Source organism: Petromyzon marinus, chromosome 6 (genome assembly GCF_048934315.1).
Source record: "Petromyzon marinus isolate PM22_M1 ecotype Great Lakes invasive population chromosome 6, UKy_Petmar_22M1.pri1.0, whole genome shotgun sequence".
Taxonomy (NCBI): Eukaryota; Metazoa; Chordata; class Hyperoartia; order Petromyzontiformes; family Petromyzontidae; genus Petromyzon; species Petromyzon marinus.
This window is the reverse complement of record NC_133672.1, coordinates 11,442,155-11,457,557: the sequence shown is the minus strand read 5'-3', so window position 1 is coordinate 11,457,557 and position 15,403 is coordinate 11,442,155. Positions and strand designations below refer to the sequence as shown.

General features: G+C 44.6%; 2 protein-coding genes across 11 annotated transcripts in view; both read right to left on the bottom strand.

Moving 5' to 3' along the window:
- The window catches only part of RRBP1 (ribosome binding protein 1), a 35,226-nt gene extending 33,605 nt beyond the window's left edge, over window positions 1-1,621 (bottom strand). For 5 of the 8 annotated variants that reach the window (XM_032947968.2, XM_032947973.2, XM_032947974.2 and 2 more), the window contains exon 1: window positions 1,306-1,492. The gene's annotated coding sequence lies outside the window, so the exon portion shown is untranslated. Of the gene's footprint in view, window positions 1-1,305 lie in introns of all 8 variants that reach the window. The other 3 variants (XM_032947969.2, XM_032947971.2, XM_032947970.2) reach the window with 3 other exon arrangements.
- A 2,140-nt stretch (window positions 1,622-3,761) lies between these two features.
- LOC116939512 (sorting nexin-6-like) overlaps window positions 3,762-15,403 on the bottom strand; it is a 35,544-nt gene continuing 23,902 nt past the window's right edge. Inside the window, exons 11-14 of one of the 3 annotated variants that reach the window (XM_076065048.1) lie at window positions 14,195-14,281; window positions 13,908-14,067; window positions 12,274-12,359; window positions 3,762-4,168 (exon numbers count right to left, since the gene is read on the bottom strand). In XM_076065048.1, the coding sequence (XP_075921163.1) occupies window positions 4,016-4,168; window positions 12,274-12,359; window positions 13,908-14,067; window positions 14,195-14,281 (486 nt within the window). In that variant the 3' untranslated portion in view covers window positions 3,762-4,015. Of the gene's footprint in view, window positions 4,169-9,095; window positions 9,887-12,273; window positions 12,360-13,907; window positions 14,068-14,194; window positions 14,282-15,403 lie in introns of those variants that run through there. The other 2 variants (XM_076065049.1, XM_032947979.2) reach the window with 2 other exon arrangements.

Below are 15,403 nucleotides of genomic sequence, written 5' to 3'. Positions count from 1 at the left end.
CAGCCCCGCAAGAGGCGTTTGCAGCAGGGGCAGGTCTGGGTTAGGCAAGTGGGGGATAGAAGGGATGGGGGTTTACTTGTGGGGTAGGGTTGGAGCGAGGGGGAAGTCGGTGGGGGCAGGCAGGCAGGCAGCCAGCCAGCTAGCCACTCCACGAATGTCCACGTAGCTCATTCATGGCCTCAGTGCCACATATACACTCACAGTTGCGTGTGTGAGCGCGTGTGCGTCCCTGCCACCACACTATTGACTTCTGCTGTGCGGTTAATGGCAAGCGCCAAACTTCCCCCCCCCCCCACCACCAGCTCTACTTGTCACACAATAAGGGGGTCCCCCCCCCCATCATACGTATGAACTCAGAAAAAGCTAACTTTAGCACCAAAATTCAACACCATTAGAGTGCGAGGAGACTTGAGGCAGGGAGGAGAGGAGGCAATAAGTGCTTAAGACCGTCCTGTTGCGTAGATGGGACGCATCCAGAATCGGAAGGATCGCTCTTTAAACAGAGTTACAACGACGTCCAAACTTTTACAAAGCGTAATCCGAACCCCGATGTCCCGCTCTGCGAAGGGAAGAGTTATTGATGTACGTTACATGCAAAGCGAAGCGCGTTTATTGTGGCGGGGTACCGGGGGATGGCGAGGAGGAGGAGGAGGGCAGGGGCAGGCAGGAGGGCAGGGGAGATGGGTAGGCTCAAGGAAATACCATCAGATGAGTTAACATAACAGGGGCAGGCAGAGGGAGAAACACGGGATCGGCGCGGCACGAAACGAGGGGCAGACGAAAGTCGGGGAGGGAGGGAGGGAGAGAGACACGGGCAGAGAAGGGAGGATGGCAGGCGCAAAGGAATAAAACATTAGGAATGGAGACGTGCAGGACTATGTGACAGCCACGAGTGAGGGCAGTCACGGAGAAGTGCAGGCAGGGTAAGATTTGGATTTTTTTTTACATCGCGGTTGTTGAGCCCGGGCCCAAAGTCCCGAAAACGCCAAGTGGTCAGCAACAAACCGCACAGTTAAATAAGTTGTAATTATGCAACAGTTAAATGGGGGGGGGAGGGGGGGGTGTGCAGGCATGCTGGATGAAAGACAATGGAATAAAAGGCCAGGTCAAGTTGTGGGCCACGGCAAAGGGCAGAGGGGGCAGCCAAGGAGGACAGGCAGGCAGGGGGCGTGGGGGGGCGGGAGTGAAGAGCAGAGATGAGGGCAGCTCGGGGCAGCCACGGCAGCGCACTTCCTGCAGGAACTCTCACAAAGCAGCCGCCCGCCGCTCGCGACGAAACGCGCCGAAGCGCACACGCTCACTCACGTGAACGCTGGCCAGCGGGGCGAGTGAGCGGAGCTTGACCGTCGCTGTTGAGCGGGTGAGTGAGAAAGAGCGACGCGGGCGGGATGAATCGCGGATTTACCTCAGCACTGGGCGACTCCGCGGCGCGCAGTGCAAAAACTCCGCGCGCCGACGCGGAGAGGGGACTCGGCGGGGACCACGCCCCCCTCCACGCCCCCCCCCACCACCACCACCACCAACTCATGCGGTGACGTCAGCGCGTATCGTTGTGCCACGTCCACGCTCCTGTCTGAAACCTCTGCGGTGACGTCGGCGCGTACCCTTTAGCCACGTCCATTCTCATGTCTGAAACCATTGCGGTGACGTCAGCGCGTACCCTTTAGCCACGTCCACTCTCATGTCTGAAACCATTGCGGTGACGTCAGCAAGTATCCTTTAGCCACGTCCACTCTCATGTCTGAAACCATTGCGGTGACGTCAGCAAGTATCCTTTAGCCACGTCCACTCTCATGTCTGAAACCATTGCTGTGACGTCATTGCGTAACTTTTAGCCACGTCCACTATCCTGTTTTAGACCATTGCGGTGACGTCAGCGCGTACCCTTTAGCCACGTCCACTCCTGTCTGAAACCATTGCGGTGACGTCAGCGCGTACCCTTTAGCCACGTCCACTCTCTTGTCTGAAACCATTGCGGTGACGTCAGCAAGTACCCATTAGCCACGTCCACTCTCCTGTCTGAAAAGTCTGCGATGACGTCATTGCGTAACTTTTAGCCACGTCCACTCTCCTGTTTTAAACCCCTGCGGCGACGTCAGCACGTACCCTTTAGCCACGTCCACTCTCTCAAAACTTCTCTAGAGGAGTTGTACACCCCTAGCTGCCACTGCTATTCATTGGCGTAAAATAAAATAAAACGTTTCGCTCCGGATGACGCTGCAAAGTATTATCTGTATTTTGATTTAGCGTGCTGATCTTAAAGGTGCATTGAAAAATTTGATACTCCTGTCTGAAACCTCTGCGGTGACGTCGGCCCGTACGGTTACGGAACCTTCGCGATGACGTCAGCGCGCACCACCTCGCTCCGCCATTCGCGAGCGACGGAAACTACGCGCTGACGTCGCCGCGTAAAGTTTCAAGCCACGCGCGCCATCCCCCAACCTCCCGCGGTGACGTCGAGTCGCGTATTTGTCGTACGTCATCACGGGATTTGATCCGCGGAGCCACAGGAGGCGGGAAAGACGACGCGGTGACGTCACCACGCCGAAATGCCGACTTGGCAGCCCGATCTTTATTAACTTATTTTAGCGGCGCTCACGACGGGAATAAAGAAAATAAAACAAATAACCTGCGCACACCACACACGCTCGCATACGACGTGCGTGTGTGCGTGTGTGTGGGGGGGGGTGAAAGACCTGTTTTAAGTTGAAGATAGTTTTATTTCAGGAGTGATTGACAGGGTCGCCTTTGGCCCTGCCTCTACAATCACCGCCACGTGGATCTCTCTGCCCGACGCTGCGGGGCCGAACCCAGCGTCATTTTCACATTTAATTACAAATACGCGCCCAGTCTTTCTATCGTGTATGTACAACGTCTGTACGACGGCAGATATACGTGTACGTCGTCAATGTACAAGGACGCATTGAGATATGCTGAACTGTCATATACGTACAGCGTCTTCGTCTAATGTAGTTATGTACTGTGCAACATCGTTATATAATATGCTGTACCCAACAGTACTTGGCCATGATTATATCCTGTTGTTATATACGCACTGTACACATAGTTATATGTAAATAGTTCATGCCTGTCAACTCCGTATCACTGCCTATCTTATTACAGACCAATTGTAAAACCTTATTGGTCACCCCGTGCCCCTTATAAATCTCAACGTTCATCCTACAAAGTCCCATCACAAAGGAGAAACACAAACAAATTGACATGTTTGCTCATATTGAATCGGCTGTACGCCGTATGGCCCTGAAAACTCACATTTCCCTGTACAAGAATAGGGGTAAACCGTATGGTTTTGACAGCTCTTGAGATTGTTTATATACGTATCGTGTAAATATACAGTTTAATTGTGCAGCAAATGTATCCACGTTGTTGTACACGTACAGAGAACTCGGCTACGGTGGTGTGGTGGGTACAAAATATCGCGGTTCCCATTATCCACGGAGTAAAACTTCGCGGATAATAGGAAGAGATAGGGCGGCGGACCATGTGCATTTTCGCGGACCCTACAACTACTGCGGATAAGAGGAGTTCTGGATATGTACATTTTTATACACAGCGTTCCAACGCTTGCATCTATAATTAGCGTATAATCCATCTTCTGACCAAAGCCCTTTGGAATGCGCCCAACCTCGTCAGATCTGGGAAGCTCAGAAGATTGTTGCCTGGATAGTGTTTGGGCGAGCACCGTACATAACGTGTGTTGTAGGCCACTTTGGAGCTACGGCTGATGGGCCATGCAGCATGTACAATTGTTGTGGGTCCAACTGAGTCGCAGACGTTATCTTGGGAGCAACACTATTTATTACACGTTAACACGCAACACAACATGATCTACACTCGGGGCTCGAATGCCCATCTAGCCACGCTACGGCAGAATCTAGACACGGTTCGCTATCCCGGTCCGGACCACAAACGAGGTCCCGGACCACGTAGCTAGAGGCTTCTTCTCCCCGACGTGGATTTTCGTAACACCAGCACACGAAGGACCTCGTGCTCCTCACGGGGCCCTCGTTATAAGCCCCCGGGCTGGGGCTGGCTCCGCCCTCCGCCCCGCCCACCTTCCAGGTCTCTCGAGCTCCTTCTCGAAGGTTCCCGAGAGCTCCTTTGCACCACGTGACCGCCCCACGGCCCCCGTCCACCGGTGGCCCCCCTGCAATATCATCCGGTCACGTGACAGCAGGTCAACCAGCGTATGATGCCCCAAGGTAACCCTGGCTGGCTGACGCTCCCTCTCGCTCCCTCACCGGGAGCCGGCACCGCACGTTGCTCGCGGTGCGTCCGCGCTGACCAGCGCTCACCTAACCACCGCTAGTGTTGGTACTGCAGCCCGTAACCCTGGCTGCCCGTAATGACAACACATCACCGGACGTGGCTTCGCAAGCCCCGGCACCATAGAGTGGCAAGCGCAGTCACTACACTTTGTACTGTACTATGTGTGTACCTACGTTTATGCTCCCCGTCTTCACCAACCAGCACCGAGCAGCATGGTGAAGGATGGTAAAAGAACACCCCACGACTCACGCAATGGGGGAAGGTCTTCATCCAGCAGTTGATTAAATGTATGTAATCCCTCTACAGGACTCAGTCTGAAACACACAATACGCTTTTTGTGGTGTCCATAGACACCGAACTGTAATGCCAAGTGACCTCCAGCATGTGTAGGTGTATGTTCTGTAATAGTGAGATAGGCAGGGGTCGTTTTGGGACCACGTTTCTAGAAATTATTTTTTTTGAAACCCTTTGAAATAAAGAGTTGCGGTTACACAACCCTTTGGTGTCCCTTGGTGGAGTCATCCCATTCTCAGAAGGACGGCAGAATACAACGCAGATTATCCCCTCATCGCCTCCAAACTCGTCTATTATTGTGTTTATTAGCCGGTCTAGCCCCTCGTTACGATCACGGGAGGATCGGGCGAGTCGGTTATAAGAGCAACAAATTACAATTTCACATGCAGGTGGTCAAGCCAGACGTCTACGTCAGGAGCAGCGGAGTGTATCGCTGTAATGTCTCCATATTTATGGATTGGGCATTGTTTCGTTATATGCTGTATGGTCTGTTCTGGATTACCACAGTCGCACACTGGAGAGTTTTTCATTTTTCATGTATGCATCAGGTAACCACATCTGCCATGGTTTGTGCATATGTGTGGCTCACTCGCACATCCTACACTCACACTGCCGCTGACTCGCTCACACATCATACACTGACTCATCATGCGCTGACGAGCACATCTTGCACTGACTCATACATCATATACTCACTCATGCTGCTGCTGACTCACTCACACATCATACACTGGGAGTGTCATGCTGCCAGCTATGGCTGCAGGTTTTGTCGTACGTGTTATGTATATCGTTTATTGTTAAATTTAAAATCATAGTTCCTATGATTACTGTTACATTGTTTTTATAGCTTTATTTTGGTGATTCGAAAACATATGGTTAATCTAAATTGTCTTATGGTTGTTGTTGTTGGCTTGCACCATATTGATTTTTGCACACAGCTTTTAATAAGTGTTTTTGTGTGGAATATTTGCTGGTTTATTCCAGGATGTTTCTGTTACGCGTTATCGCTTGAAGGTGTTCTGTGTTCAAATTTTGTTTGTTGCGGTTGCACCCGACTTAAGAGCCGCATGGCTCACAGGGCTATACCTAATAAATGAAACTTGAAAATGAAAACTTGAAACATTAGAAATGGACCACTCTTTAATGTTTTTCCTCGTGCAGAAAGGGAGTAAAGTGTGGTTTTGTCAAAGTCCTTATGTGCTGTGCAGTACATCAATGCACATGTGTACACCAGCATGCAATAACTGATTTGGGCCTGTAGGTGGCTGGCAGGGTTATTGATTAACCGCACTTGTACACCCGTCACGTGGTTAATGGCGACTCGGTTGAGGATTGCTGTGTGACACACGTGCTGTTGCATTTTACAGGTAAAGGACCCAAAGGGTTTTTTTTTCGTTATATAAATGTTCTCGACTTGTTCTAGACTTCAAGCTTGGCTTTGAATTGTTAATTTGTGATATATTTAATAGGAGAGGTTGACGTACTGTAGTTAATACTTGTAATTCTCTAACCCTAATACTGTTTATTCTATAACCATGCCCATGCACCCAGAGTATGACTACTTGCAATGCTATTTAGAATAGAACACATGTACAGTCGTAAGTTGTACAATGGTGACTAGTACAGTAGGTATATTGTACACATACAGTACAGGTAATGGGTGATAAGATACCGATATAAGTGGATGGTATAGATAGATAGATAGACATACAGCTTATGATTAAAGTAATATTTGAATAGTGAAGTGCAAAGGTTACTGTCAAAGACAAAGATGGTTTATCAGTAGTAGAATTTGGTTTAAGATAAACTGTTATTGATTAACCTGACTTGTACACCAGTCACGTGGTTAATGGCAACTCGGTTGAGGATTGCTGTGTGACACCACGTGCTGTTGAATTTTACAGATTTACCACAATAAATGTTTGCCCTCGATTTGGAGCACCTGCCCACGTCCTTCATTTCGAGTGTGCAACATATGGTTTAAGGTAGACCATGAGCTTCGTGGAAGATAAAAACCTGGAATCTTCTGTGTTGGGTTTTTCACAAGGTATTTTTTTGAGTTCTTTTGAACTCCATTCACCTTTCCAAGCTTCATCGGGGTTGAAATCGGATAGTTTAAGGTTAACTGCACGGGTTCAAAAGAGCTTCCGTGACTTGTAAGAATGAAGAGGAACCAACAGAAACAATACAAAATCACCTGTGGCTAGTTCCATAAAACACTGAACATGATTTCTTAGGCACCTTCAATTGACATGAGGGTCCAAAGATTTCCAACAATTCCCAACATAGGGAAGGCATGAACCTACGACCAAATCACCTAAAATGCACCTGATCTCATCCGATTTCGGAAATTCAGCAGGGTTAAGTCTCGATAGTGCTTGGAGATTGGCAACTTTTTTTTCTTACACACAGTCCCTGAGCACAGGCCCAAAGTGAAGGAATTCCAAACTCAAGCAGCACAAGCAAAGAAGCACAACAGGAAGTGCTTTGACCTGTAGCGCGGTGGTTGAACACAGTACGGGTGAGACAAAACAGCCTGATAGATCGAGTCCTCAACATAGGAATCAATGAGTGATTCATGGGAACAGTATCCTTTTTGTGCTTCGTTTTTTTGTCCTTCCTCCGTACCTCCGATTAGCATGGTTGGCTACGTATGGTGGCGAAAGAATTTCAACATACGTAGTAGCTATAGAAGAGTGATAAGGAGATGACTGACCACCGGCAAACAAGTGGCTGGAGTGAATTGGTGAAAGCTGGATCATCAATCAACCTGCTTTCAATTTAATAAACATTGATCTATTTCATACACCATAGATTTTCATATCTCAAATATAATTGATTATAATTACAAATAACTTTCAGCCCTTTGTCAATCAACTACTGGATGAAAAGCTACACATGCTGTGTCAGCAATGGAGATTGCTTGATAATACTTTATCATGCTGATGTGGATTGGTGAAGGTGTGGGGATGGGTGGGGATGGGTGGGGATGGGTTGGGGAACAAGACCAGTTCAGATATCACTCGCTACTAACGGTAGCTGTGGCCTGGAATCCAATTTTTGGGTCGCTGAGTTCATAGCACAGTGCACCAACATCTGCGCCACTAATCCCCCAAATATATGTAATATAAAGTTATTTTTTTACCAACTGCTCACGATGACCAGACCAGACTTTTCGTTTAGCTGCAATATATTTTAAGCCAAGTTACTTATGTAATATGATTCCAGGATGCACTTAGTCTATGTAAACACAAGAGGCATGTTAGTGTTGGTAAATTATGCAGAACGCATACATTGCAAAAAACATCTATGTTATTATGATCCTTCTTACAAACATAGATGCCGTCTGCACTTGTGTTCGCATTTGACCCTTGGTAATGGGATTAATCACAGCTGGGAGTGTATTGGCAGATTCCTATTGATGTTTCAAGCAGCAACTTAACTGCAGTAAAATACAGTTCTGTACAGTACTTGCTTATTTGGCTATGTATTTTAACTTATTTTTCCTGTTACTTCATGGACAATTTCACCAGTGCACGTGGCCACTAAAGTTTAAACAATGGACAAGTATCTTAAATCCCTCACCTCTGTCCAGCCAGGAGTATAAATGGGGACACTACAGTTCATCGATCGGTGGGTCACGCATGGTGAGGAAGGTTACAGATTGCTACCACCTTTTCAAAGCCGTCCAAGAATAGGACATTCGCCGAGGAAATCGACAAAATAGGCCAAATACCATCTAGATGGGCTCTTTTAGAGTTTCCTCTAGCAGAGGGCTTTCTGCCAGCAGTGGTGTGATCAAGCAGTTGCATGGCTGGGCCTTTACCTTATACCATATAAACAGATAAAGTTATAACATTGCCTTTGAACGATAAACATGTGCTTTTAATTAACATTCCTTAATCCAAAACGTATGATATAAAATGTACGTTATTTTAGATGCGAGGTTTATGGAAGAGTCAGAAGTTCATTGCAAAATACTGCATTGCATTGGTATGGCTGTTTTATACTTGGTAACAGTCATTGAAGTGCAACATACCCTAAGGGATATTAACTATAGCACTGCATATATGTATGCACGAATAAACTTTATAAATACTAAAACTATTTTCATTCCAACAACATGCTTGCAATGAGCAGCTCTTGTTTTGTAGGTCTACTACTTACATCGAGAAATCAAGTTAAATTCACTCTCAAAAATAATTTCCAATGGGAACTGCCAAACGCAATCTCTGAAAGTTATTATACCCGTGGTTATAATCAGGGCCGCTGCTGGATTCGTGCCGTGAACCTTTGGCCATGTCACCGCCCGAAAGACATGGGAGAGCTATGCAGCGTAACCGCGAAAACCTACACAGCAGGGTTTTCTACACTTGCAATGTATTGGACCATGTTCATCTTTAGCAGAACATTTGTATTGTTCACAACAGTCGCGGCGTGATCACACATCCTGGGTCACCCTGCACTCAGCAAACACAAACTGCAGCTTCATCACAAAATTTAACAGAAAGTAGTTTCCACGGTTTTTATTTGACAAATATCACTCCAGACTTATTTCCAAAATGTGTTTTTACTTAAAAACTAATGGAGTATAGTACTACATGGTATGTTTTCACATAAGAAATATCGCACAATTATTGATTAATTTAACATATAGTCTATTGTCTTTATCCATACCTTTTATAGTAAATGTAGAATTAAACCAAATAACGTAAAGCTCCTGTAAAAAAATACATACTGTATATGCAAACAAAATTAAATTGATAACACAAATGAAATATTGCAGTTCAAGGATTGATCATTATTAGTTAAAAAATTGAAAGTTAATATTTAATTGGATATGCACAAATCTAAATGTGTACTACTTTAATGCACGGATAGGTTGGCTATACAGTATAGCGATTGCAGTTGTATGGCTAAAAAACCGGATGTCCAGGCACTATCTGGGTCCCAAAGAACAGAATGTGTGTCTTATCAATAGAGCGCTCCTTGGTGCCTGGCAATGCGGTATGTAATCAAGCATAACTCTCAAGGGCGTTTAAAACATATGAGCAATGTACTGGCCCTTATCGCAATCTTAATCCACAGCTGGGTTGTTGTTACTTCAATGGAGAGCATTTTATATAAATGTATGTTTCCTCTTTTAATTAAACATGTTTTTGGGTGAAGACTTTAATGCCGATGCAGTAAGACAGCACTTTCAAAATTTATGTTGGAATGCGATCATTTATCCCAAAGATGACATCTGTCAGTTAGCATCTTGTATCTGGCCCAGACATATTTGTAGGACTTGCAGATTTGCCTAAAATTACAAAATATACACCACAGGTTAATTATTAGAATGACTAAAAAACCTCTAACATACTTACCAACATATACAGTACTACCTTTACATATACTGGTATTTAAAAGAAATAACTATATATACTTTACTTTGATTAAATATACAAAATACATTTAATACGAATAAATTAATTACAACCACAAGTGAGTTATGGGGGTTGTTTGACCACACTTCACCTAAGTGCCTCCTGCAGGCTGAAGGTGAGGAGGGGCACACGTAGACGCATAGGAGTCCAAAACAAGTGGACATTATTTTTCTGCACTGCCCTCTACAGCCCATCATGTCGTCCCGCAGCCCTATGACAACCAGTTCGTGGTGATGGTCACCCAAATAAGTGCTCTGTCGGCTTACATCTGCTTAGCTTTCAGGATCTAACGATAGAGGCATTTCGGGTGATTTGTTCATAGGCTATACTGTATTTACTTAACCACCAATTAATCAGTTTTATAACTTGGTAATGAAATTGTGATGAAAGGTTTGTCACCTGTGCATCGTATATACATTTATGACAAAAGATATTGGTATATGTAAAGCATGCACTACACTCCATAATGTGACGAATTGGCAGCCAAGCGAAGGAACGTCGAACAGAGGACATCCATCGAGGAGATGCAGTAATTAAGCACATTCATTTGCAGATGTTATTTGGATTATTACACTGCATGGTCGTGAGAGATGGTGGTGGCTTTGTAACGCCTTCATCTGACAGTGGATTAACCAAGGCTGATGATACTGATGTTGTTACTCTATGCCTGACTGTCAAAAGTACAAAAAAAATAACTTAGAACATTTCTACTCAGCATGACTACACACATGAAAACTAAATAAATGTAACTAAATGTATGGTTTCAGATAAACCTATGACTTTTAATCGCATGGTTTTAACATTTTAATGGAGGATAATTTTAAGTACAGGTACCTTGGTTTTTAGAAAGGTACCTTTATATACTACTGCCTACTGTCTCCTTGCACGACTACCGATTGCGGCTGTTGCCCACTATCACATCCACAACCCCCCCGCCCCACTACAACCCCCACCACTACACAAACAAGTCCAAGCATTAGTCCAGAGGAAGGTTGCAGGGCCATAACCGAAAGAGGCAGGGCCTTAAAGCAGAGGAGGCAGTTCCGAAAAGGAAAGGAGCAGGGCTCAAAGAGGAAGAGACAGGGGCCCCATCAGGAAGGGATGGGGGCCTCGAGAGTAAGTCGGAGGGGCTTAAATAGGGAAAAGGCAGGGCCTGAAGATGGAGAAGGGACATGGCCTAGAGAAGTTGAATGTCCCTGTTGATTCAAGGTAAAAGCGTGGAAAAAAAATACGTGCAGCGGTTGGCGTACCAATAGAGCCGTAGGCGTGGCTACGGGCCAACGAGTAAAGTTTGATTGAAAAATGCTTTCTAAAACCAACCAAACTCTACTTGCAACTCACCAAATACAGCATCACTACATACTGGGGATTTGCAAAGTATAATATAAAAAAAATATATAAATTCTGACAGCCTTTGAATGTTGAAAGTGAAAATGGACACAAAAATGATACACCTGCAGCAATGGTTATTACTGTGGGTGTATTAACTATAAAGATACATCGTCTGCTTTATGTAGACATAGATACCATGACGTCATTTGAAACGCATATGCCATTGTGGTCCAAATATGCCAAATTCGAAAGATTGCCTGCAAACTACTCAATTGGGATTATGTACAGCAGTCACTGCCCCCAACTGGAAGACTACTCTTTGGTTCTATTGGGTAAAGTCACGTAGGTAAAAATAAAATAACAAAAAATCACGACGTTTCGGCCACAACACAAGCGGCCTTCATCAGGTGAAGGGACGAGACTGTCTGGAGGACAGCGCTGGAGTGGAAGAAGCCACGCTCAGATCACGACCTTTAAGCTGTGTGAGAAGAAAAACACCAAGCGCCTTGACAAAGGAATTAGCATATAATTTAGCATTGAAATGGCTCATTGAAATAGCTAAGTTAAAGTATACACATCCGCAGAGGTACCCCTTGACAAAGGCTCCTTCCACTCCAGCGCTGTCCTCCAGTCTCGTCCCTTCACCTGATGAAGGCCGCTTGTGTTGTGGCCGAAACGTCGTGATTTATTTTTATTTTATTTTCACCTACGTGACTTTACCCAATAGAACCAAAGAGTATGGATCCTAGCAGTCACGAAAGCTTTAAATCTAGAATGGAAGACTACTGCCCACTCGCAGAATAACATTTTCCTGCATTGACAACTAGTAGTGATGTAAGTCGCTTACCACGTGTAAAGCACTCTTGAGACTACCTGCCATAAAGGGCACTTGATAAAACTTAGATTATTATTAAAGATGGCAGCTCACCTTGCAGTGTTTGAGCTGAAGCTCTGTAAGCTCCACCAGCCCCTTGCGGAATGCCAGCACTCGCCTGCACCTGAAATCCTTCAGCTCTGTGTGGACAAATACCATGATACAAATAGTCCGATGCTCCAAGAGGCTACAGTGTTTATTTTATATGAACCTTATGGCGGTATTTCGGGGGACCATAGTACCCGGCTCTCGAATAATGTCCGTGATGCAGTCATTTCTAGTCTGTTGATGGTCAGCGATGCGGCAATCGACTCATCTCGACGAGCTGTACACGATGCACCGCTGCGGTGCGTACGAGCGTTCAGGGTTTCAGCGGAATCGTCCTCGCTGCGTTTCGACATCGCGGAGTAGCACTGATTTCGGATTGATTGGTTACCCCAGTCACGGAGTGAAGTACACCCCTGGAAAAAAATAGTGTCCCAGAGAAATAAAATATTTAATTGCCTCAGCCATTTTTCGATTTAAAGCTTTCGTAACTGCAATGATTCATCTTCTTTGGTTCTTTCGGTAAAGTCACGTAGAATGAGAATAAAATAATAAATTGATAAAATAAAATAACACAATAATATTCTCACGACGTTTCGGCCACAACACAAGCGGCCTTCATCAGGTGAAGGGACGAGACTTTCACCTGATGAAGGCCGCTTGTGTTGTGGCCGAAACGTCGTGAGAATATTATTGTGTTATTTTATTTAATCAATTTATTATTTTATTCTCATTCTACGTGACTTTACCGAAAGAACCACAGAAGATGCCTCAGCCATTTTGTATTATTTGGTACCCCGGGGTACCGCCATAAGGATCATTAGGTAAATTACATTCTGCATGGGAAAGGATGTTTTCAATGTGTACAATATTAAAAACAAATAGGGTAAAAACGTGATTAACATAACACTTTATTTCTTGTAGGCACATTGTAACTTTGATAGGATCCATACAACCACTATGATCCAATGCTAGTCATGGAGATTATTTAACCATACTTCACCACACTAGTAATTGTCGGCTGGTAATAGGATGGGGCCAGGACAGATTTAATTATCGTTTGCCACTCATGTTAGTTGTAGCTGTGAAACTGAATCCTGAATCAGGTCACTAGGATAATACTTCATTGTGTTAAGCACTATCGACCATTTTTGATTAAAAAATTTTTTTTAAGTAGGACAACCTCAAAGATTGTGATGATTATTTTTGAAGACGGTACTGAATTTAGATATTTGTCCAGTTTTATTAATGCGTGTTTGGTAAGTTGGAGAAAACTAGAATACCTGGAGAAAACCCATGCATATGAGGCGGTAACATTCAAAGCTCCACACATATGGATTCTCAAATCCATTGCTGTACTTCTGGTCGCCTACACCACCTAGTGTTGCAAGGAACTCGCCCATGAATGTATGGACCAGGCTAAACCTTGCTTAATTTCCAAGCATCCAAAAATCTGAGAAAATAGAGCATATGCAGGGTGATTTCATCATAGGTCAGTGGTATAACTCACCCTGCTACTATCAACCCCATAGGAAACTACTCTAGCAAAGTTATGCTGACTTTCCTGAAGCCACCTCGTTCGTTGCAGACCTCAACATTAGCTCCTGAACAACCAGATTGCCATACACATGAACATAACTCACCCTGCTTTCCAGTAGAGGACAGCTTTTCAAAGCGCTGGAGGGAGGTTTGTTGCTGGCTTTCGGTTGCAGCAACGTCCTTGTTGCGGGTGCGTGCGCGGTCCAGTGCTTTGTTGGCGTTCTCGTAATCTACGAGAGCCCTGGTCCGCCGGTACAGCAAGTCCTGTGGGCAGCCAGTGATGTCAATGTATGGGCAATGACCACTCTCAGGCTGGTGGTAGGATAATTATGGAGCATACAGTAAGTGAGTGTGCCTTCAGTGGCTACGTGTGTAAGTTATGACTGGTCACCTTGGCAGCTTGCGAGTCCTTCATGTAATATCGAAACAGGTCTGAGAGCTTCAGGTCTTGGTCAGAAGCTGCCCGTCCCTCTAGTTTCTGTAAGACAGTAAACACATTGCCTGTGTGTAGTAGTTAATGGACTTATAACCATTCACTCCCAGTGAAGATTAAATTAATTGTGATGATTCATGGTTGTGATTGAACGCAAGAATAGGTTCGATTTCTCGATACGTATTACCTTCGTTTGCATTGTTTCTTATTATTTTTGTGTCTTATATAGGGGCTTGTTCACTCAACCCAAATGTAACACTCTTGTATAATTTTCAAACAATGTTCATACAATGTTACTAATCGATTCCACAACAAAAAAATGTTTGCATGCATTGTGAGCATATGAATAATGTGAATTGATGAAATGATATACGCATTGTAGTATATGTAGCAAATCTGATGTGATGTCGTAGTACTGCGTTGGTTGTGCCGCATATTGGCTGTGATGTCATACTACTGCGTACATTTTCGCGGTCGTGGTGTATAGATCTCAGGTGTGTTTTTTGGGTCGTTCTGCGTGTTTGTTTGGCGTGATCTCACTCCATGTGCCAACACTAACCCGAAAACACATCAGAGACAGAGTTACAGCTGTCGTGTTGTGCCTTAGAGGCAAGGCCATATGAACAAAAAAAAAATTGCACTTCACTGTGATTTTCTCTTTTCCAAACAAAATCCTGTTATAAAAAAATGTGATTTTTTAATACTATGGCATAATTTTTTTAAATGTGTTTTATATGAAGAGAATTAATGTAAACAATAGCATTACGATACACTATGCACTGTCATTTTATTTGCCAAGCATAAAAAAACGGTACCTTTAATAAGCTTGTGTGAAATAGTTGAGCATCATGAGGATTTAAAGCGGCTGTGTAAAATTGTCCACGCCGTGCATTCAAGTGCACTGTGATGTACATCCCTTTGCAGTTGCTAATACTTTTTAACAGAAAAGCGTTGTGCGTAGGAGATGCATTAAAATGGCGTGTTCGCATGTTATGGATAGGATATGGCACAACCTAACAAGTTAGCAAGGCTTACTGACCACAAGCAATGGAATGCTAATGGCCGATGTGCGACAAACCATAATAGACTGTGAGTTAGGGTGCTTAGTCTCATGAATGTATCTACAGATTTAATGCTATAATGGGAAATAGAATATACACATGGTAC